Genomic DNA, 22,151 nt, shown 5'->3' on the forward strand with positions numbered 1-22,151 from the left:
TTTTTTTATTTTTGAGCGAACTAACCCATTAAATAAAATTTTCACCGCAAATTTAGCCTAATATATACATTTTTTATTACATTGTTTTCAGTAATTTTTAGGTAAATTAAAATTACGATTACCAGGTGTTTACTGCAGCATTGTTATTTTTTAAAACAGCATACTGACATTTTTCACCTGAGATAATACATACAAATATATACAGCAGTTGAAGTCATGCATTCAGAGAGAGAGAGAGAGAGAGAGAGAGAGAGAGAGAGAGAGAGGTGTGTGCGTGTGCGCGCGTGTGTGTGTGTGTGTGTGTGTGTGTGTGTAAAGGAGGAGACTCTCCGTGATGTTATTTAGCCGTGGATCAATTCTTGGATAAACTCATTTCATCTTAGACCGACCATCACAACACTTCTTTGTAATTTTATAGGCCTACTCTATAATTTCATATGAATCACTCAGACGCGCCGCGAGCGCTAGAAACATAATCTGATGCTCAACAGGTAAATTGCGTTTGACCACTTAAGAGTGATTCTGCATTGATTTCGAGGCTTGCAAATATATCGACGATGGATTTCCTGGCGGCTGTGGTTGATTTCATTCACCTGTCAGCGCGGAGTGCTTTACTATCCCTGCTGGTGTGTTTAACGCTCATGTTCTGGCGTCGATCCGGTCGGCGGAAGTTACCGGGTCCGTTCCCGTGGCCGGTCATCGGTAACGCCGCTCAGCTCGGGAACTGTCCTCACTTTTACTTCACACGGATGGCTCAGAAATACGGTAACGTGTTTCAGATCAAACTGGGCAGCCGAAACGTGGTGGTTCTGAACGGAGATGCGATTAAAGAGGCGCTAATTAAAAAAGCCGTCGATTTTGCAGGCAGACCCGAGTTCGCTTCATTTCGGTTCGTGTCCGGTGGGAAAAGTATGGCGTTCGGTAACTACAGCCAGTGGTGGAAACTGCATCGAAAGATCGCACACAGCACTGTGAGAACTTTCTCCACAGCCAACATCCACACCAAACAAACCTTTGAGAAGCACATTGTGTGCGAGATTGGAGAGCTTATCCGTATGTTTCTGACTAAAACTCGTGAGCAGCAATACTTCGAACCGCATCGGTATTTGGTGGTGTCGGTGGCGAACACCATGAGCGCCGTGTGCTTCGGGAACCGGTACTCCTATGATGATGCTGAGTTTCAGCAGGTGGTGGGCAGAAATGATCAGTTCACCAAGACAGTCGGAGCTGGAAGCATCGTGGATGTGATGCCCTGGCTTCAGTACTTCCCAAACCCAATCAAAACTCTCTTTGGCCAGTTTAAAGAACTCAACGATGAGTTTTACGAGTTTATCCATTCCAAAGTGGTGGAGCATCGCAAGACTATGTTATTGAGCTTCGTCCGTGACATGACTGACGCGTTCATCGTAGCTCTGGATAAAGGGCTGTCAGGGGCCCCGGGGGTCTTTCTGGATAAGGAGTTCGTGCCACCGACCATCTCGGATATTTTTGGAGCCAGTCAAGACACTCTGTCTACAGCTCTGCAGTGGATCATTCTGTTACTAGTCAGGTAAATGCTTTTTTGTCTACCATAAATGTACATCTTAAAGAGATAGGTCACCCGAGGTGAAATTATGTTTTATATAGTATTTTATATAGTAATGTATAAAATTAACACATCATGTAATTAGATAAGTATAACGCAATAAAAAAAAAAAAAAAACGACTTTTGTAGGAATACAAAAGAAAAAATATTGATGGACGTTCAAGCTGCTCAGTGGACAATGATTTATACTGTGTAGCAACAATAAGGGAAAAAAAAGCAACATGATTTATTCAATACATTCTGAAAAGAAACACGTAAAGTTCTCATGAAATCAAAAATGGGACTTTTGTGACTTTTAGCTCAGGTCTATTGGCTTTCAGGAAATCTAGTACTCCTAAAAGTTTACAAAATTAACCGATTTAGTAGATTTAGGCATTGAAAATGTAAAGTCTTACTGTAAAACAGACCAAAATATTGATGACTTTTGGAATAAATATGCTTTTATGCTGGTTTTTGCTTGACACTATAAATCAACATTCACGTTCACTGCATGAAAAAGAGTAGCTGCAATTCATCTCCTTTTATTTTTTATTATTATTTTATTTATTAATGTTTTTTTGCTGAACAATGCAGCACTTTAAGTGCGCCGTGCGACAACTAACAGATTTACAAGTGTCCACAAGAGACAGATGGATCTCAGTAACACCAAACAGCTCTCATGGGTTATGTAACTCGTACGTGCAGGTATTGGCAGCCAATAATGAGGGCAGGTTACAGCAACACAAAAATGAAATCTGACCCACTAACACTTTTAAACATGTAGGCCACTCTGTGAAACTCAGAACACAATGCAGGTTACTAGCACAGATGAGATTGTAGGCAGTACAGATATATTGTTTTATATATAGACGGTTATGGCATACAAATTACATTTAAATCATCAATGAAACGGTTATTCTGTTTCGCAATACAAATGCTGAAAGACGTCTTCACTTACATTACAGGTATCCAGAAATCCAGAAACGTCTTCAGGAGGATGTCGACAGAGTGGTGGATCGCAGTCGCCTTCCAACCATTGCAGACCAGCCTCATCTTCCGTACTACACAGCCTTCATCTACGAAGTCATGCGATTCACCTCATTCGTCCCCGTAACGATCCCCCACAGCACGACCACGGACACGTCCATCAACGGTTATCCCATCCCCAAAGACACCATCATTTTCGTCAACCAATGGTCTTTGAACCATGACCCGAGCAAATGGGATCAACCAGAGGTATTCAACCCACAGCGCTTCCTGGACGAGGATGGAATGCTCAACAAAGACTTAACCACCAATGTGCTGATCTTCTCCGTGGGGAAGCGCAGATGCATTGGAGAAGATCTGTCCAAGATACAGCTCTTCCTCTTCACTTCCTTGCTGCTCCATCAGTGTAGCTTTACAGCAGAAAGTATTCCCAACATGGACTGTCAGTACGGGCTTACGATTAAACCCAAAGCCTTTAAAGTATCTGTCACACTCCGAGACAGCACAGAACTGCTGGACAACTTGGTAGGAATGTCTCAGACTCCTACACAAACGAGACAAAGACCTCAAGTTTGAAGTGAAATAAAAGCACACAACCTAAATACTCTGGCAAATGAAGGTGAATAAGAAAACAAACACTGAAGAATATCTCATATCTGCATGTGTGAGAAAAAAATTATGTATTTATAGATGTCATACACTCAGGCAAAACATTTTCCTGCTCAGAACGAGCTACAGGAATAAAAACACTCCCATGTATTGCTGTAACTACATGATGCACTGATTTATGGTATATTTAGCAAGAGCAGCAAAGCAAAACCTATACAACAGGACATTGCATGGTGGCTTCATTTTTATCAGACAAATGAAAGCTTCCATGTTTTATTAGAGTATTGAGACATTTACATACATAGCATTATTCAATCGAGAGATCTGTATGTTACTAATTCTAGTTCTTCTGGTCAGTATATAGCATACAGACATACATTTAGTCTAATGTATAGGAGATGTCCATGCCCTCATCACGCTACAATCTTTTAATGACAACACTTTTTGATAGGTGGTTTAAAGTCAATGTGAAACACTGTTTGCAACCTGTTTTACTTCAATGATGTATTTCCGAGTGAAACAAGATATTCAATGAGAAAAAAAAATGGGGCATGAATTGCTTTTATCTATGTGTGTTGACTTAACACTGTTCTGTTAATATTTTCCATGACTGCACTGAGCTTAAAGTAATTTTTTCCTTGTTTAGTTGTTGCTTGGGGTACTTTAGCTCAAACTAGCCCTGTGCAGCATTGTAAACGTCACTATATCTTGTTCATAAAATGAGAAATTTGTACAGTATAATCTTATAGCACTTTATTGTTCTTCTTAATCACTGTGCACCTTGATACTATTTCCTGATTCTCATTACAGCATTGTTGAGGTCTGTGCCTTGTTATTATTGACTTAGCATTAATCTATAATTACCAAATAAACATAGGTGGGTTTAACGCAGTTCACCTCCATTGTGTTCCTCTGCAGCCTCCTTCCCAGTCTGGAGAATCTGGCAGTGGGTCACAGGAAGTCTTCAATGAAACTATTCTGGATGTCTGTGTCTATAATAAGTTGAATGTGATCCGGCACATCATGTTGTGTGGGCAGAAAGGAAATACATTTTGCGTATCCCTTGGGTCCCTCCTAGTTAGGGGAATCCTGAAGGGGAATTTCAGGGTTTGTTAACTAACTGTATAGTATATGTATGGTAACTATTATTTGCTCATTTCTAACTGCAGTGCTGCAATATATTTTTGAACTGTAATAGCGAAGTTTGATCTGCTGTAATACATTTTTGTACTGAATTGCATTAGATGTTAATAGGCTGCTGAACTGTATTAGACTACTATATTTTTTGTGTGATATGTAAGTTTATAACTAAATTGCTGATATGTAGTTCCCATTATGTGATACCAGCACATAATATTATATTTTTCTACTTCATATAAGCTCTGACATTTGGGTGCTCTGTGAATTCTAAACTACATACAGTTTACAGTTTTTGTAATTAAATGTAGTGCAAATATATAAATGTATAAATAAATGTATAAATCACAATTTTATATCATTACTCAAGCTTTTATGGTAGTATATGCTTTATAAATGCAAATTAGTTAGACCTAGACACAATGTAAGTCTGTAAAACAAAACTAGCTGATTTAATCTTGTATTAAAAAAAAAAAAAAAGTGGCTCCCTACTACCATAGTAAAATAGTGACAAGTAAAAAATAACCATTCATACTTTATTACATCATATCTGCACGCAGCCACTCAATTAGGCATTTAAAATATAAGGAAAGTGTGTAGGATATACCCTTCCCTGCGAAGTGCTTTATCTTGCTTTCCCAGCACATCCTGTTCTGATCTGCGGTTTAGCCAGCCGAGCTTTGAGTGCGTGACAAGTCCAGATAAAGCCAGCTGATTACTGATACGCCAACAGCCGCCTGCTCCCCTTCCAGCCCCTGGTAAAGAAAAGAAAACATACTTCTCTGTTGTAGGATCAACAGTAGGACTGTGGCAGAAGTGCTTTCGCCAAAGAGGCGAGGGGTTCAGTGCAGTGCTTAAAAAACCAGATGAGAAATATATCAGCAATACAAAACTAAAAAAAAAAAAAAAAAAAAAAAAAGATTCAATAAAATTGTGTCATTAATTATTCTCCCTCATTTCGTTCCAAACCCTAAAGACTTTCGTTCATCTTCAGAACACATAATGAAGATCTTTTTGATGAAATCTGAGAGCTTTCTGTCCCTCCGTTGACAGCTACGCAACTACCACTTTGACGTTCAAAAAGTTCATAAAGAGACCGTAAAACTAATCCGTATGAATTGAGCGTTTTTTTTTTACTTTTTATTTAATTTTTTACTTTTCGTTGTTAAAACAAAACTTTAGGTTCTAATACTTATTTGGCTTATTTTAATTATTCTAATACTTTATTTTATCTCAGCTTTATTTTTATTAACAAAAAAATGTTTTTAATAGTTTTTTTTAACATGCTTGTCTTCTGTATTGCTTTCAATACGTCATATAATGCTTACTTGAATTTTGAATGGCCATTTCTAAAATACCTAATTTTTAAAATATGCTGTAAAATTAATGTATTTTACACACAATCTAACTACAACGAAAGCATCCAAACTGCATTTGAAATACAGCAATTATAGCAATGTAATTTATGCACTAAATACAAGTGCTGCATCTGCAACAGATTTTGAAATACTTATGGTATATCACAATGATTGGTTGGTTTTTCTCCTCAAATTTGCATAAAGCTCAGCATTTACAGAGTTTTTGATAGCCTTGTTTGCTCTGCTCTCAGTTCTAAAAGTCAAGTCACTTTTATTTATATAGCGCTTTTTACAATGCAGATTGTTTCAAAGCAGCTTTACAGTGATAACAGGAAAATAATGCAACAGTTTGTTTTGGCCGAAGAAGAAAATAGTGTCATTGTCCAGTTTAAGTAAGTTCAGTGTTGATTCATTTCCATTGTAAAAATCATTAGTTATTAATTTAGTTCATTTATCTATACAGCAGCTCTGGAGAAAACAGGGATGTCATCGTCCAGCTCAGTTCAGTTCTCATACAATGGTGTCAATGCAGGCAGATCAGTAATATTGTTGAATATTAAGTGTTCCCAACTAAGCAAGCCAGAGGCGGCAGCATCAAGGAACCCAAACTCCAACAGGTGACAAAATGGAGAAAAAAACCTTGGGAGAAACCAGGCTCAGTCGGGGGGCCAGTTCTCCTCTGGCCAATAAATGAACAGTGCATGCTTCCTGAACAATGCTAGGAAGACTGTTCCAAAGTTTAGGTGCTAAACCGAAAAGGATCTACCGCCTGCAGTTGATTTTGATATTCTAGGTATTATCAACTGGCCAAAATTTTGAGATTGCAAAAGAAGCGAAGGACTATAATGCATTAAGAGCTCGCTCAAGTACTGGGGAGCTAAACCATTTAGTGCTTTGTAAGTAATTAGCAAGATTTAAAAATGTATACAATGTTTAATAGGGAGCCAACGCAGTGTTGACAGAACCGGGCTAATATGGTCATACTTCCCGGTTCTAGTAAGAACTCTAACTGCTGCATTTTGGAACAGCTGGAGTTTGTTTATTAAGCATGCAGGGCAACCACCCAGTAGAGCATTACAATAATCTAGCCTTGAGGTCATGAACGCATGAACTAACTGTTCCGCGTTTGTCATTGAGAGCATATGTCGTAGTTTAAATGTATTTTTAAGATGGTAGAATACAGTTTTACAGATGCTAGAAATGTGGTTTTCAAATGAAAGATTGGTATCAAAGAGCACACCCAGGTTCCTAACTGATGACAGAGACATGACAAAACAGTATTCTAGGTTATTACATGAGGAGGTTTTTGGTCCAATAATTAGAATCTCTGTTTTTTTCAGAATTAAGTAGTAGAAAAATACTAGTTAACCAATTTTTTTTTTTTTTTTTGATCAGCCATGCATTTTGTTAATTTTGTGATATGGTAAGTTTCATCAGAGCATGAAAAAATATAGAGCTGATCTGAATATCATCAGCATAACAGTGAAAACTAACAGCATGCTCCCTAATGATATCTCCCAAGGGTAGCATGTACAGAGTGAAAAGCACGGTCCTAGCACTGAGCCTTGCGGTACTCCATACTGAACTTGTGATCTATATGACATCTCTTCTTTTACTGCTACAAACTGATAACGGTCAGAGTATGATTTAATTATCCTCACAGAATCCTCGCAAATATAATTTCTTTCTAAAAAGGAACATAGCTGTGATGACACTGCCTTTTCTAGTATTATTGTCAGAAAAGGTAGATTCGAGATCGGCCTGCAATTGACTAATTCTCTAGGATCAAGTTGTGTTTTTTAAATAAGAGGTTTATTAATAGCCAGCTTAAAAGTTTTCGGTAGGTATATCCAAATGACAATGACGAATTAATGATATTAAGAAGATGACCTATGAACTCTGGAAGCAACTCTTTCAGTAGTACGTTAGAAGGTAGTAGAAGGTTGCATGCTTATAATTTCCTCTCTAATTATTATCAATCTTGCAAGTAAATAAATTCACAAAGTCATTACTGCTGTGCTGTTTGGAAACGTCAAAAAAGTCTTAAGATCTAGAAGAGACCTCCAGGAATCCAGGTCAAGGCCGTTAGGTATTATTTTTGTGCTGTATGTGAGAGAACAGACTTACAAACATCAGGTAATGAGAGACTATGAGATGGTTTTCAGTTCCTGAGGATGAACAGTTGTCCTGTTATATGATACTTCCACACACAGATGTGTAAAATGTACAGAGAAATCACAATTAAGTTAAACGATCCTATATGAAGGCTTTGCCCTCTTCATCTGTGGAAATAAGTCCTCTTCACTTGGATGAATGACCATTTCATCGAACAAGGATTTCATTGTCAGATTCATCAATGTCTCTGCTAAATATACACTACCATTCAAAAGTTTGGGATCAGTCCAATTTTTTTTTATTTTTGAAAGATGCATTAAATTGATCAAAAGGAACAGAGTAAAGACATTCTATTTCAGATAAATGCTGTTCTTTTAATCTCTCTATTCATCAAAGAATCTTGACAAAAAAAAAAAAAAAAAAAAATGTACAAAAATATTAAGCAGCACAACTGTTTTTAACTTTGATGATGAGAAGTGTTTCTTGAGCACCAAATCAGCATTTAGAAAGATTTCTGAAGGATCATGTGACAATGAAGACTGCAGTAATGGCCATCACAGGAATACATTACATTTTAAGATTCAAACAGATTCAAACAGTTATTTTAAATTGTAATGATATTTCACGATCTTACTGTTTTTACTGTATTTAATAGATGCAGCCTTGGTGAACATAAGAGACTTCTTTCGAAAACATTATCAACCCCAAATATTTGAATGGTAGTGTATAAAAATACAATAGGCCTATGCAAAAAGTAACAATAAAACGGCTAATAATCAAAAGCATTATCAATAAATGAAAACTGCCTCAGTTAACTTTCATTACCATGATGTCAATTCACATAAAACATGTCAGTACAGAAGAGTCTCTGATCAGAAACTGTTTGCTGCTGAAGACATTCATTAACTCAGTGCTTGGTTCAGGTGTCCAAACATGAAAAGGTTACTTCTGTTTACAACTGATGGGTGAGTCAGTATGAGTGCCCTGTAATATAACCCTTGACACCTGAAAATCAGCCCTTTTTCTTCATGTCTTCCTGGCATTGCCTATGGATGGCTGCTTTCTGGACAAGAGTCTACAGGCATAATACTGACAGAAAACTACATGACTTACATTTATGAAGTTAAGAGTGAAATGTACAATTTCTGTGCCACTAAACAAAATTGTACAAATAAAAATAATGACAATTATTAAGGTCCAAGCACATTGAGCACAATGTGTAAATCGAAAACAGTTGTCATCAGAAGACATTTCTGAACTTTTTTATAGACGAAAATGGAACAGCACATTATCAGTACTCCCATTCGACACAATTTGATTCTAGCCCATGTGGTTTCCAAGCAAAAATGTAAATGTCATTGCACTTTCCTGAGTAATGGGTGAAATTTGTGCATCCCACCAAGTTTGGTGTCTCTGTGCTTTACATTTTATTCTGTGCAATATTAATATCAGCACCAATGTTATTAAAGCTAACTAAAACTAAAATGGAAACTAAAATCATAACATTAATAAAATTGTATTAATCAATAAAATTAAATATAGAAAACTTAATTTATTTTATTTCAGCTAGTTGCCAAGGCAATATTTCTCATTTTAATTTAGTTTAACTTGATGTACTAAAATAACTAAATCTAAAACTAAAATTAATAAAAACTATGCAGACATGAATGAGATGATTTGACAGATGCTAGATCTTCTAATCGTGATAACTGAACTCTGGCTAATTTGGTTCTTCAAACGAATTTGCGGATTGGATTAAAATATCTGGATTAAGTTGTCTAAGATTACTGCGTGTTCTCATGTTCCCTAACAAACGGCAGATGTATCGATACTCGAAACCACGATCAGCAATGCAGCGATTGGCTGGAGTCAAGACGGCAACGTAATGACATCATATATTTAAAAAAGACACCTGACGAAAAAATTGACGAATTTCTAGACATTTATAAGGAAACAGCCAAGCGAATAAAATGACAGAAGAACGACATAAATGTTATAATAGATAAATGAAATATGCCCGATTTTTTTTTTTTTTTTTTTGCATGATTATCCAATTATTTAGGCTATATTCACGATTTCTAGTATTTGTACAGGTACTTTTTATTTCAATGTTGTAATTAGCAACTAATTTACCTTTGAATCAGATTTGACAGCATTAATTAAAGTTTCTTAAGGGTCAAGATCAAGTTATCTGCATCTCCAGCGCTTCAAGTCAAGTCAAGTCAAGTCACCTTTATTTATATAGCGCTTTTTACAATGTAGATTGTGTCAAAGCAGCTTTACATTGATAACTGGTACATTATTTGGCTGCACAGCAGCTCTTAAAAGAATAGTGTCAATGCAGGCAGATCAAAGCACTGTTGAATATCAAATGTCAAGTCAAATGTCAATGTTCATCCCATAATAGCTGTCGCGGTTCAAATTAATGCACGCACGGCATAGACTATCTACATGATGTATGTGTGTAAGACTCCAATAAAATTATTAGGTAATTATTCCCTTACGAATGAATCTCTCAATGAGTAAAACTGGCGGTGTCTATATTATGATATACTACACGACATTATAATATTATTTGGAAATTAATTTTTAAATCATTATTATTGTCCCTGGTTTACATTAGGGTACTCTTGTGTGAAAGTAGCAGTGGCTGGGACAAACTTTGAGCATCACCTCCGCTTAAAAAGATGCAATCTAATCATGTTTACATGAAATAAGCCTGCTCCCGAGCAGGTTTAAGTTTACGGACCTGTTGCTATGACAACAAGTCCAGGATGAGCGTCGAAAAACTGAACAATCCAAGATAATGCCAAATCGTCATCAATCAATTCCAGCTAACTGAGTTAGCAATGTACGAAAAACGGGCCCCAGGTCATTTCTCAGTCTGAAAACGGTTCGTTGGAAGATTCAATCTCTCTAAACCCCTCCTTTCCGAGAGCCTACTCTGCTCTGATTGGTCAGATGGCCCAGTCTGTTGTGATTGGTCTACCACGTACAGCTTGTCTCAGAATTTCAGCTCCGGAGGTTTCCTCAGCACTTGATAGACTGTGATACGAACGGTAATGTTGGCGTTAGTTTTTCTATATCAATTCCAGTGCGAGTCCTCATCGTTTTGAAGTGCATGCAAAGAGGACTTGCTGCGCTGAAAACAGCGTCTTCTCTACATGAACAACATGAACCAAACTCTTCCAGGCCTCAGCTGGCGGGTCAAAGTAGACGTTGCTTGTGGGCAGCCAATGAAGACCATAGGCTGGCATCATGCAAATTTGTTGTTACATAGGTATGTAAAAGGAAGTGAGCCTGGAATAGCTGACGACACGTTTCAGCAAGTTCAGAATCAATTCTTTCTTTTAGGAGACAATAACTTTGTCATGCACTTTGATCCCTTAAAGCTTTCCAGCTTTAAGGGATCATTCACAAACAGCTATATTACACACTACAGGAAAGGTAATATTCGAAAAATATTAATAAAAATTATAATAGCATCTCAATGTAACTAACACTTCAGCACAAATGCAATTAGTGCTTGATGCCTGTTTTCAAACAAGTTACAAACCCATTCAATTTTTCATTGCTCAGGCAAACCAGCAATCCCCACCCTGGTTAATTCAGTGTTACGTCTCTAACATAGTTAGGCTCAAGTAGACTGCAATTGTGTTTGGTGTCGCTAACACTGCAGAAATGACCAATTCACTGTAAACATGAAATCTGACAAGATATTAATCAGTTATCAACCATGCCACACTAATAACATACAATTAAAACATAAAAAAAATATAATCAACATACAACAGTCTGAATTCACCTTATTGTATATTGTACTGAGCAGCAGCGATGAAGTGATGATCTTCACATGCCCGGTTACAGTATCCATGTTCTGTACAGATAACCACCAATCTAAAATGTACCATATAGAGCAAGTGCAATCATGTAAACATACAAACAATTATTACATTCTTAATGCTGAATCATATAAACACCACAAAATTATATTAAATTATATTAAAACAATATTAGCAATTACATAAGAGGAAAAATTATCTTCCATTTACATGGTCCCCATAATTTCTCAGATGTACAATTATCTTTGGTCCAAAAAAAAAAAAAAAAAAAGTATGTGAATTCAAGTCATCCAAGTTATCTGCTTACTATATCATACTGAAAAACAAACAATAATACAGATTCCACAAAGAGAACTCAGATAAGTGATTAAATCCAGATTGAGCTGTTCGGTTATCCGTAAACAAAAAACAAAAAAAAAAGACTGCATTTCTAGAGGGAGAAACATGCTATAAAAGTTTAATATATACAGTATAATAGAATTTCAGTTTTACATGCACACATTCTAATATCAGCAGCTTTTCGGACAAACTAATTATTTAATGTGCCAAAGTTCTTCAATATTCAAATGTTTTGTTTCAGACACTTATTAGGAGGTAAACTAGATTTCCACAAATATAACTTTACAGCCATGCTGTTTTATGAAATAATCTGTAGCTACAAATTGGATGGACAGAAATTCTGATTACAAAAACACGCCCATAAATGGCACATTAAAGCAAAAGTAATTGGACACTTTTAATTCTGGTCAGACAGATCTTTCCTACGGTTTTTGGTCAGAATATGTTTCAAGCTGCAGCTGTCACTTCACCCAAATAATCCACAAAATACTGTAATTTTAAACATTTTTATCTTAACTTTTTTTTTTTTTTTTACAAAATCTAAAAGATGACATCTTTCATGTTGTGGGTATTTGAAGATATCATTAATGTGAAATTCATTTTAACAGCAGCCACTGATAGTCATGGCATTGTCAATAGGTCACAGCTTTTGTGTATTGCTACTATTACTGTTAATGTCTAAAATATTCCTGGGGGGGGGGAGATAAAAAAAATAATAAAAGAAATTGTCTTGTAAAACACATACAGTACTTTGTGCACTTTAATGGAGGCACAATAAATTCCGTGGCCTGGCCAACATTAGTAGTTCATGTGTTGGTTTGTGGGTAAAGAGCTACAGTCCAGTCACAGTCGAGTCCAAAGAGATGGAACACAAAGACAGAGAGCCTTTGTTCCCTTTTGTTGGAGACTTGTTAAAGTGATGCCACAAGAGAGTCCAATTCCTTCTGTGCCTCCTCGTCCTTTACAGAAAGAGCAAAAATGATTCAGTTACTGACAAAGAAGTACAATGACAAGAAACTATAAATATGATTAATCTGAATAAGAAAAACACCTCTTTAGTCATAATGCTCATTGCAGAGGCAGCGTCACACATCTGTCGGGCTTGACTCCTCTGACCCAAGTCTTTGTAACACTGACAAGAGAAAAGTGATATAGGTGCAAGTTACAGTCAACCATTACAATTTTCTTCATTTTCTTTTAAGGCTTTACTGGCTCAGTTTTAAAACCTAGTGAGCTGCCGATGTAGACAGTATATGTGTGATGCCTATGTAAAAGCTGCTCTAAAAAAAAAAAAAAAAAAATCCATAGAAGATGTTGGAAGAAATTGGACAAATGTCAATTATCTACTATATTGTTCAAAAGATTAGAGTCTTTCAAAAGACTTTTCAAATGTTTTTGACAGAAGTCTCTTATGCTCACTATGGCAGCATTTATTTATCATATATGAGTCAAAGACAGAAAAGGGTTTTCAAGCATCAAAACAATAAGTGTAATACAGCTTTGAATTGTTGTTGTTTTTCAATACATCAGAATGGGTTCGGTTTAATTTGATAGTTTTCTTCTGAGCAAAAATTAAATATTATACATTTTTACCATGATTTATAAAAAAACACCCACTAAACTGTCATTCAGTGTAACAATCTTGTCAGGGATATTTACAACAAAAAATCTATTTATGCTATATTAAAGACTAATTAATTTTACCCCAAATGCTAATTACTTGTAATTTTACATTTTTAAACTTTGCCACTATCCTAGGTTTTGCCCACTTGTCAGCAAGAATTTTTTACTCATTTAAAAAACAAAAAATTAAGTACATAGCTGTTATATTTGTATGACAAAAGTTTTTGCCCAAATAGGATATTGTAATATAATTTATATAATAATTTCTGTTTCATTTTCCTGGACTTTTATTTTATAATTCGTTGTTTCCTGCATTTCCTTTTTTGTTTCCTTGGTTTCTAAAAAGTTCTCATTTGTTGACTTAGCTACTAATTGATTGATTGACTTGTTACACCTGTTCCTTGTTTAGCCTTTTGGGTAACACTTTACAATAAGGTTCATTAGTTAAACATTAGTTAATGTATTAACTAACATGAATTAACCATGAGCAATACATTTGTTACTGTATTTACTAATCTTCGTTAACGTTAGTTAACATTATTTGTTCATGTTAGTTTTGTTACTCTGTGTATATATAGCCCTCAGTTTGAGTTGGTCTTGGTTGGTTCTCGTCTTAAGGTACGTTTACATGACAATGATGTTCTACAAACTGAAAAGTTTTTCTTTTGTTTTTCTCATACAGATGACAACATTGTCAAAACAATCCCTGTTCACACAGATCCGCGCAAACGACTAAAACCGCTGTATTATGCTGCCAGGCCAGTAGTTGGCGATGTCACTTTGTAAAGAAACACTATGCATTTTTTCAGGCCACCAAAACACTGTTGTCGTGTAAATGAACTGCCAAAACGCATAAAAAGTATTCCGTGTTTAGTTAAAAATGGTGTCGTGTAAACGGCCCCTTAGTTTACATTAGTGTATGCTAGTTAGTTTGCTTACTCCTGCATTTCCAGTTATCCGGTGCTCCTGCATGTTTGTTATTAACGTGACTGCTGCAAATCCAGCTTCAACTCTTATTGCTGTAACCAACCGTGACAATGGTTAATACTTAATTCAGTTAGGATGAAGGTACAGTAGCTGGCTATGTAGGTGGCAGACAGCAAGACAGCTCACTAGGTTTGGAACAGAGCCTAATGTCATTAACTTAAAGGGGGGGTTATTACACACAGTTTCTACCAATCTCATGTTAATCTTGAGTACCTATAAAATAGTAAGGCATCCTTCATATCGCCGAAAAGTCTTTAGTTTTATCATATTTATAAAAGTTACATACGCTGTACCGAGTCTTTCTGAAAACAGCTGAGTGCCTGGAGGCGTGTCGTGTGAGCGGAGCTAAAGAGTGACTTCCGACCTTTCTGATGTCACACAGGCACATACTCGAAAAAAAGATCCCGAAATTTAAGAGGATTTTATAAGAGTATTTTTGGCACAGAAATACTCCGTCATACGTCCAACCCATGTTTAGCATGAGAATCCAACTCATTAATAGTGTAAATAAGTCAGAATGCATGAAATAGTGAATAATATTGATCATAAATAGTCAAGACCTCAAAAAAAAAAAAAAAAAGTCATTACCTTGGCTAAAAACACATAGTTGAATTTTGAGTACTTGGGAGCGATCTCTTCTGCCTGTAGAATCAAACACAGGACAAAGTAAGCAAACACAATCTGTCCTCCACAGTCAGACTGAATTTATTTGACTACAGACTGTTGAAATCTAAACCCGGCTGTTTATGTAACAGGATTTATTATTATTATAATTTTTTTTTTTTTGCATTTCAGGTGTAGTTAATTAAATGAGATCATGAAAAACACATCTCTCTTCAAAGAAGGCTTTCACTGCTGCCAGGCAAACATCTAGGGTGAATACTCCAACATTTTGCGTGTTAAATGAGATATTAAACAATTACCATTGCAGGTTGTAAACCTCCACTATAATCCAAGCAATAAATAACACTGTTGACATTTATGAGACTTACACAATCATGCGAAATATAAACACCGCACTAGCCACATATGAGCTAATGTTTTCTACTAAAGTAAAGTCCAGGGTTCACACACCTTTTGATTAAATTTTTTTTTTTTTTTTTTGCTGTTCATGATTATTTAGAAAAAAACTATAATAGATCAAATCTATTTGGAAATGACTATTGACAAAGTTTTCCTTGGCCAAAAGTATGTGGACAGACAAACATCACTCACACACTGTACTAGTAATAGGGGGTTTCCACATACTTTTGGCCATTCTGATGGATCATTCAGTGTGTGGATGAAGAGACATCATGTTATTTGGACATACACTGGTGTTTAAATTTTTTTCCCCTATAATTATTGAATTATTAATGATTAATGATGACGAAAGACTGTGTTTCTCTCCATTAATCAGTCATGCTGTTGTATAACTCTCCAGAATGTTGTGTTGTCTTGGCAGGGAGCAACAAGTCTAAGCACAGACCCCTTAAATAAGAAGTGATGGGTGAGATACAAAGGACAGGAGAACATCAGAGGAGAGAGCAACTTATGTAAAAATGTAAGAACACAGGTCACACTCTTTCATAAATGAACATGGTTTGTTATTTAAACTGGGACCCCTTTTGCAGAACGTACTAAGGCTACGTTTAGACTGCAGGCAAAAGTGGCCAAAATCTGATTTTTTTGCTCACATGTGACTGAATATGTGTCATATTCAGTATGAACAGCACAAACCACATGGAATCAGATTTTTTAGATTCTGATTTGGGCCACTTTCATATATGGTACTAAATATGTGAATGTGTTTTGTCATTTCAACACCTTTATAATGATCATGTTAGCTGATCTATAAAGCGCTATGGGCAATAGAAGCTTATCCAGTTCACCTCTCTCTTGTGTTGGTGCGAAATAGAGACCTGCACTCCCGCGGGTTCCGACAAGATTTGATGGGCGCGCGGGCGGTGAGACACTACTCGTGTGCGGGTTGCGGGAGAATCAAGCGGGAAAAGATAACATTTTTTTTGCGGGAGTGGGACTGAAAAATCTGTCCCGCGCAGGTCTCTAGTGCGAAAGCCGATTTTAATTAAATAGGCCTACAGTGGGGATCGAAAGTTTGGGCACCCCAGGTAAAAATTTGTATTAATGTGCATAAAGAAGCCAAGAAAAGATGGAAAAATCTCCAAAAGGCATCAAATTACAGATTAGACATTCTTATAATATGTCAAAAAAAAGTTAGATTTTATTTCCATCATTTACACTTTCAAAATAACAGAAAACAAAAAAATGGCGTCTGCAAAAGTTTGGGCACCCTGCAGAGTTTATAGCATGCACTGCCCCCTTTGGAAAGCTGAGACCTGACAGTGTCATGAATTGTTCTCAATCATCATCTGGAAAGACCAGGTGATGTCAGTCTCAAAGGTTTTAAATGCCCAGACTCATCTGACCTTGCCCCAACAATCAGCACCATGGGTTCTTCTAAGCAGTTGTCTAGAAAACTGAAACTGAAAATAGTTGACACTCACAAAGCAGGAGAAGGCTATAAGAAGATAGCAAAGCGTTTTCAGATGCCAATATCCTTTGTTCGGAATGTAATTAAGAAATGGCAGTCATCAGGAACAGTGGAAGTTAAAGCAAGATCTGGAAGACCAAGAAAAATATCAGACAGAACAGCTCACAGGATTGTGAGAAAAGCAAGTCAAAACCCACGTTTGACTGCACGATCCCTCCAGAAAGATCTGGCAGACACTGGAGTTGTGGTACACTATTCCACTATAAAGAGATACTTGTACAAATATGGTCTTCATGGAAGAGTCATCAGAAGAAAACCTCTTCTACGTCCTCACCACAAAAATCAGCATTTGAAGTTTGCAAATGAACATATAGACAAGCCTGATGCATTTTGGAAACAAGTTCTGTGGACCGATGAGGTTAAAATAGAACCTTTTGGCCGGAATGAGCAAAGGTACGTTTGGAGAAGGGCACAGAATTTAATGAAAAGAACCTCTGTCCAACTGTTAAGCATGGGGGTGGATCAATCATGCTTTGGGGTTGTATTGCAGCCAGTGGCACAGGGAACATTTCACGAGTAGAAGGAAAAATGGATTCAATAAAATTTCAGCAAATTTTGGACGCTAACTTGATGCCATCTGTGAAAAAGCTGAAGTTAAAGAGAGGATGGCTTCTACAAATGGACAATGATCCTAAACACACCTCAAAATCCACAGTGGATTACATCAAGAGGCGTAAACTGAAGGTTTTGCCATGGCCTTCACAATCTCCTGACCTCAACATAATTGAAAATCTATGGATAGACCTTAAAAGAGCAGTGCGTGACAGACAGCCCAGAAATCTCAAAGAACTGGAAGACTTTTGTAAGGAAGAATGGGCGAAGATACCTCAAACAAGAATTGAAAGACTCTTCAGGGTTCCCACTCTTTTTCAGAGATCATTTTCCAGGACTTTTCCAGGACATTTCAAATTTCATGATGATGGGAATAAAATATAAGGATCACATATTCACAGCCTAAAGTAATATATTCCTCTCTCCTCTCTTAAAAAACATACATTTTATGGCTATAACCTAACTATAAAATCAGAAATACACCAAATACACACACACGTCTGGTTCACTATCCTGCTAGAGAATCTCCTTAGACATAATGGTTTTTATACTGTACAAACTGTATATTTTATCCCCTTTATTTTTATTACCATCTCTTTTTGCATCCTATCCTGTTCTAATTTTGTATCCGGTCATTGTACTTCATTGTCTTTTCTTTTTTGGAAAGCACACATTCTATATTTATTTTAAGTTATGTTATATATTCATATTATATTAACCAACTATTTAATAAAATGACACCAAAAATCACTAGTAATAAATCTAGTGTTTTAATAAAATATCAACAAACAGTATATCACAATTGTATAAATAATGCAACAAGTTTGATGTTTTAAAATAAATACAATTTAGAATAGAAAGAGGAAAGGTAAGCTGCTTTAAAAATTAAACTCTTACCACCAGCAGGTGGCAGCAAATAACAGTCTTAATGAGTGAATCATTGGAGTCACTCTATCAAACGATTCATTCAAAACGCTTATTCATTTAGGAATAAAGAAAAGACGGTCTTCACGAATGGGTCATGAATCGTTTCTCAAACGATTCGTTCAAAAACGAAGATATGAATCAAAAACGCAGATTCATTCGGCTAAGAAACGCCACTGTACTGCATGTTAAGAGAAACGTTCTGCTCTGGCATTGTTTGGAACTACTATGGTTGGTGAAACAGAGCAAACAGACAATAGTTTGTCTAAAAAGGAAGTCACTTATATTGACGTCTTGTTTAGTGAACTGTTGCAGAAAATCAGTATCACGTTTGCAAACGTGCCTTTATTACGTTTATATAAGTACTATTATATATTACCGGCCTCCGCCTCATGTTCACAAGTCTGTGCTGCACTATGAACATGCAATTATCGCTGTGCATCGCGTCAGCATCTCATTTTCACTTCCTATATCGTTCATAAAACAGGTTTGGGAAGTTTGGGTCTGATTTGTCATGGATATGCAAGACGTTCCAACGATTCTAAATAAAATAGACTCTTAACAAATCGATAATCTTTTCTCAGACAAATGAAGTCACGCATGCTGTAATTCGCCGTGCAGACCCCTTGCACATGCGTATCAAAATAATTACTTTACAATAAAATTAACAAGGTAATTAAATATTACCTGCATACCAGTGAACATTTGCTGCAAACATTCGAGCATTTAATTCCTAGCACCTGAAACCCGCCAACACGAGACAGCGTCATACGTCACAGGGAGATTAAACAGCGTGAGCTCACGTGTCAAAACTCAGCGTCCCTGAACAGAGCGCTTGTCGGCCAATTCTTTAATGAAGAACATTTAAAAATAATAATTTTCCAGGACAACAAGATTTTTTCCAGGACAATCTATGTTTTCTCTCATTTTCCATGTGTTTTCCAGGACTGGAAAACTGGTCATTAATATTCCAGGATTTCCAGGTTTTCCAGGACGCGTGGGAACCCTGCTCTTGGCTGGCTACAAAAAGCGTTTACAAGCTGTGATACTTCCCAAAGGGGGCAGTACAAGGTATTAACTCTGCAGGGTGCCCAAACTTTTGCAGACGCCATTTTTTTGTTTTCTGTTATTTTGAAAGTGTAAATGATGGAAATAAAATCTAACTTTTTTTTTTTACATATTATAAGAATGTCTAATCTGTAATTTGATGCCTTTTGGAGATTTTTTCCATCTTTTCTTGGCTTCTTTATGCACATTAATACAAATTTTTACCTGGGGTGCCCAAACTTTCAATCCCCACTGTATTTAATATAGGAGGATGCCATTCAGGTGTTGTCCACTTGACTTGTGGGGTCCCCCAAGGCTCTATTTTGGCCCCTTTATTGTTTTCTCTATATATGCTTCCTTTAGGCTCTATTTTTGAAAAGCATGACTTGTACTATCATTGCTATGCAGACGATACTCAGCTTTATTTGCCCCTGAAGCACAAAAATGGCTTAGACTCCCTCTCTGCCTGTCTTTCCGATGTCAAAGCCTGGATGTCGTTAAATTTTTTTAAATCTAAATGATCAAACAGAGATCATCGTGTTTGGCTCTTCTGAAATCCCAAACATTTCTTATTTAAATTCTGGTGTTTTGTCCTCTTCAATTAAGTCATTTGTAAAAAACTTGGGAGTCTTATTTGATAGGCAAATAAATTTAGTTGTCAAATCAAGTTCTTACTAACTAAGAGCGCTGGCTAAAGTGAAGACTTTTCTTTTAAGAACTTTGAAACTGCAATTCATGCTTTTATTTCTTCTAGAATTGACTATTGTAAATCATTGTATCTGGGAATGAACAATTCTTCATTATCTAGAATACAAATGGTCCAAAATGGGGCTGCAAAACTTTTACTCTACTCTACTAAGACTCTACTCTCTTTCTCCTCATCCTTCTTTGTCTTTCTTATTGTCTGTGCATAAATTGTGGGCTTCCGCTGGATATTAGCTTACAAATGAACTCATAAATACTGACTTCAATAACCTTTGTGTTTACTTTTATCTTGTTATTGTTCTTTTGTGCATGCGGGTCAGTTTGAGACCGTGATCAGTTCACACTCAAATTTGATATTGGCCACATTAAAAAAAAAAAAAATAATAATAATCTGAACAGCCAAAAATAAATAAATAAATAAATAAATAAATCAGATCTGAGCAACAAATCAGAATTGAGCACTAAGGCTGCAAGAAAATCTGTCTACCTCAAAAATGTAATGACAAAGTGGTGAAAATATAACAAATAACTGAAATACATTTAAGACATAAATGGCTACAATGGCTTTGTAAAATTTTCTGACATACAGAAAATGATAATTTAAGAAAAAACATGGTTTTCTTTTATTTCTTTGAGGACAGTCCTATCAGCCATCTAAATATTCACAACATACACTTCAAACATTTAACTGAATGTCTGGCCGCTAAATAGAGAGGCTTGTTATACAGTCAATCACCAGTATGGGCAGGTAATCAGAGGTACGTCCCACCTTGAGGAAGTTCTGCAGGGCGTCCTGGACTGTGGCACTGGGTGGCTCTCCAAACAGAGTAGCAGCGATTTTCCTCTCAATCCACGTACATTGTGACACCTGCACACACAACATGTAATGTTCTTTGAAGAACAAGTCACAAGTTATTTGAAAAGCTAATTACATAAGATAATTCATTATCTTATTTTAAGGATGTTTCACTATATATATATAATATATATATACACACACACACACACACACACACAGTATCTCACAGAAGTGAGTACACCCCTCACATTTTTGTAAATATTTTATTATATCTTTTCATGTGAAAACACTGAAGAAATGACACTTTGCTACAATGTAAAGTAGTGAGTGTACAGCTTGTATAACAGTGTAAATTTGCTGTCCCCTCAAAATAACTCAACACACAGCCATTAATGTCTAAACCACTGGCCACAAAAGTGAGTACACCCCTAAGTAAAAATAAGTTTCCATCTAAGTGTCAATATTTCGTGTGGCCACCATTATTTTCCATCACTGCCTTAACCCTCTTGGGCATGGAGTTCACCAGAGCTTCACAGGTTGCCACTGGAGTCCTCTTCCACTCCTCCATGACGACATCACAGACCTGGTGGATGTTAGAGACCTTGCGCTCCTCCACCTTCCGTTTGAGGATGGCCCACAGATGCTCAATAGGGTTTAGGTCTGGAGACATGCTTGGCCAGTCCATCACCTTTACCCTCAGCTTCTTTAGCAAGGCAGTGGTCGTCTTGGAGGTGTGTTTGGGGTCGTTATCATGTTGGAATACTGCCCTGCAGCCCACTCTCCGAAGGGAGGAGATCATGCTCTGCTCATTCATGGTTCCCTCAATGAACTGTAGCTCCCCAGTGCCTATAGCTCCCCAGTCCTATATACCACTTCGTGGCTGAGTTGCTGTTGTTCCTAATTGCTTCCACTTTGTTATGATACCACTAACAGTTGACTGTGGAATATTTAGTAGTGAGGAACTTTCACATATGGACTTATTGCATGGACAGGTGGCAACCTATCACAG

The 22,151-nt window shown here is 36.6% G+C and overlaps 2 protein-coding genes across 7 annotated transcripts in view; one reads left to right on the plus strand and one right to left on the minus strand.

Annotated features, from left to right (window-relative positions):
* The first annotated feature begins 329 nt into the window (after positions 1 to 329).
* LOC127525467 (cytochrome P450 1B1) lies at positions 330 to 4,648 on the plus strand. 2 transcript variants are annotated; one of them, XM_051918032.1, is made up of 3 exons: positions 330 to 1,549; positions 2,530 to 3,170; positions 4,079 to 4,648. In XM_051918032.1, the coding sequence occupies exons 1-2, from the start codon at positions 558 to 560 to the stop codon at positions 3,125 to 3,127; spliced, it is 1,590 nt and encodes a 529-aa protein (XP_051773992.1). In that variant the 5' UTR covers positions 330 to 557; the 3' UTR covers positions 3,128 to 3,170; positions 4,079 to 4,648. The 2 variants fall into 2 exon arrangements, with proteins under 2 accessions (XP_051773992.1, XP_051773991.1); XM_051918031.1 differs by having other exon boundaries at positions 331 to 1,549; positions 2,530 to 4,648.
* A 6,918-nt stretch (positions 4,649 to 11,566) lies between these two features.
* The window catches only part of LOC127525468 (regulator of microtubule dynamics protein 2), a 45,873-nt gene continuing 35,288 nt past the window's right edge, over positions 11,567 to 22,151 (minus strand). For 3 of the 5 annotated variants that reach the window (XM_051918033.1, XM_051918036.1, XM_051918034.1), the window contains 4 exons: positions 21,080 to 21,211; positions 15,150 to 15,203; positions 13,003 to 13,083; positions 11,567 to 12,910 (listed from right to left, as the gene is read on the minus strand). In XM_051918033.1, the coding sequence (XP_051773993.1) occupies positions 12,863 to 12,910; positions 13,003 to 13,083; positions 15,150 to 15,203; positions 21,080 to 21,211 (315 nt within the window). In that variant the 3' untranslated portion in view covers positions 11,567 to 12,862. Of the gene's footprint in view, positions 12,911 to 13,002; positions 13,084 to 15,149; positions 15,204 to 21,079; positions 21,235 to 22,151 lie in introns of all 5 variants that reach the window. The other 2 variants (XR_007933347.1, XM_051918037.1) reach the window with 2 other exon arrangements.

Source organism: Ctenopharyngodon idella, chromosome 13, assembly GCF_019924925.1.
Source record: "Ctenopharyngodon idella isolate HZGC_01 chromosome 13, HZGC01, whole genome shotgun sequence".
In the NCBI taxonomy this organism is placed as follows: domain Eukaryota; kingdom Metazoa; phylum Chordata; class Actinopteri; order Cypriniformes; family Xenocyprididae; genus Ctenopharyngodon; species Ctenopharyngodon idella.

What these genes read in the sequence shown, in the direction of transcription:
- LOC127525467 (XM_051918032.1), top strand. Translation starts at nt 558, where the DNA reads ATGGATTTCCTGGCGGCTGTGGTTGATTTCATTCACCTGTCAGCGCGG. An exon ending in ATCATTCTGTTACTAGTCAG is followed by an intron (nt 1,550 to 2,529) that starts GTAAATGCTTTT and finishes CTTACATTACAG; the next exon opens with GTATCCAGAAATCCAGAAAC.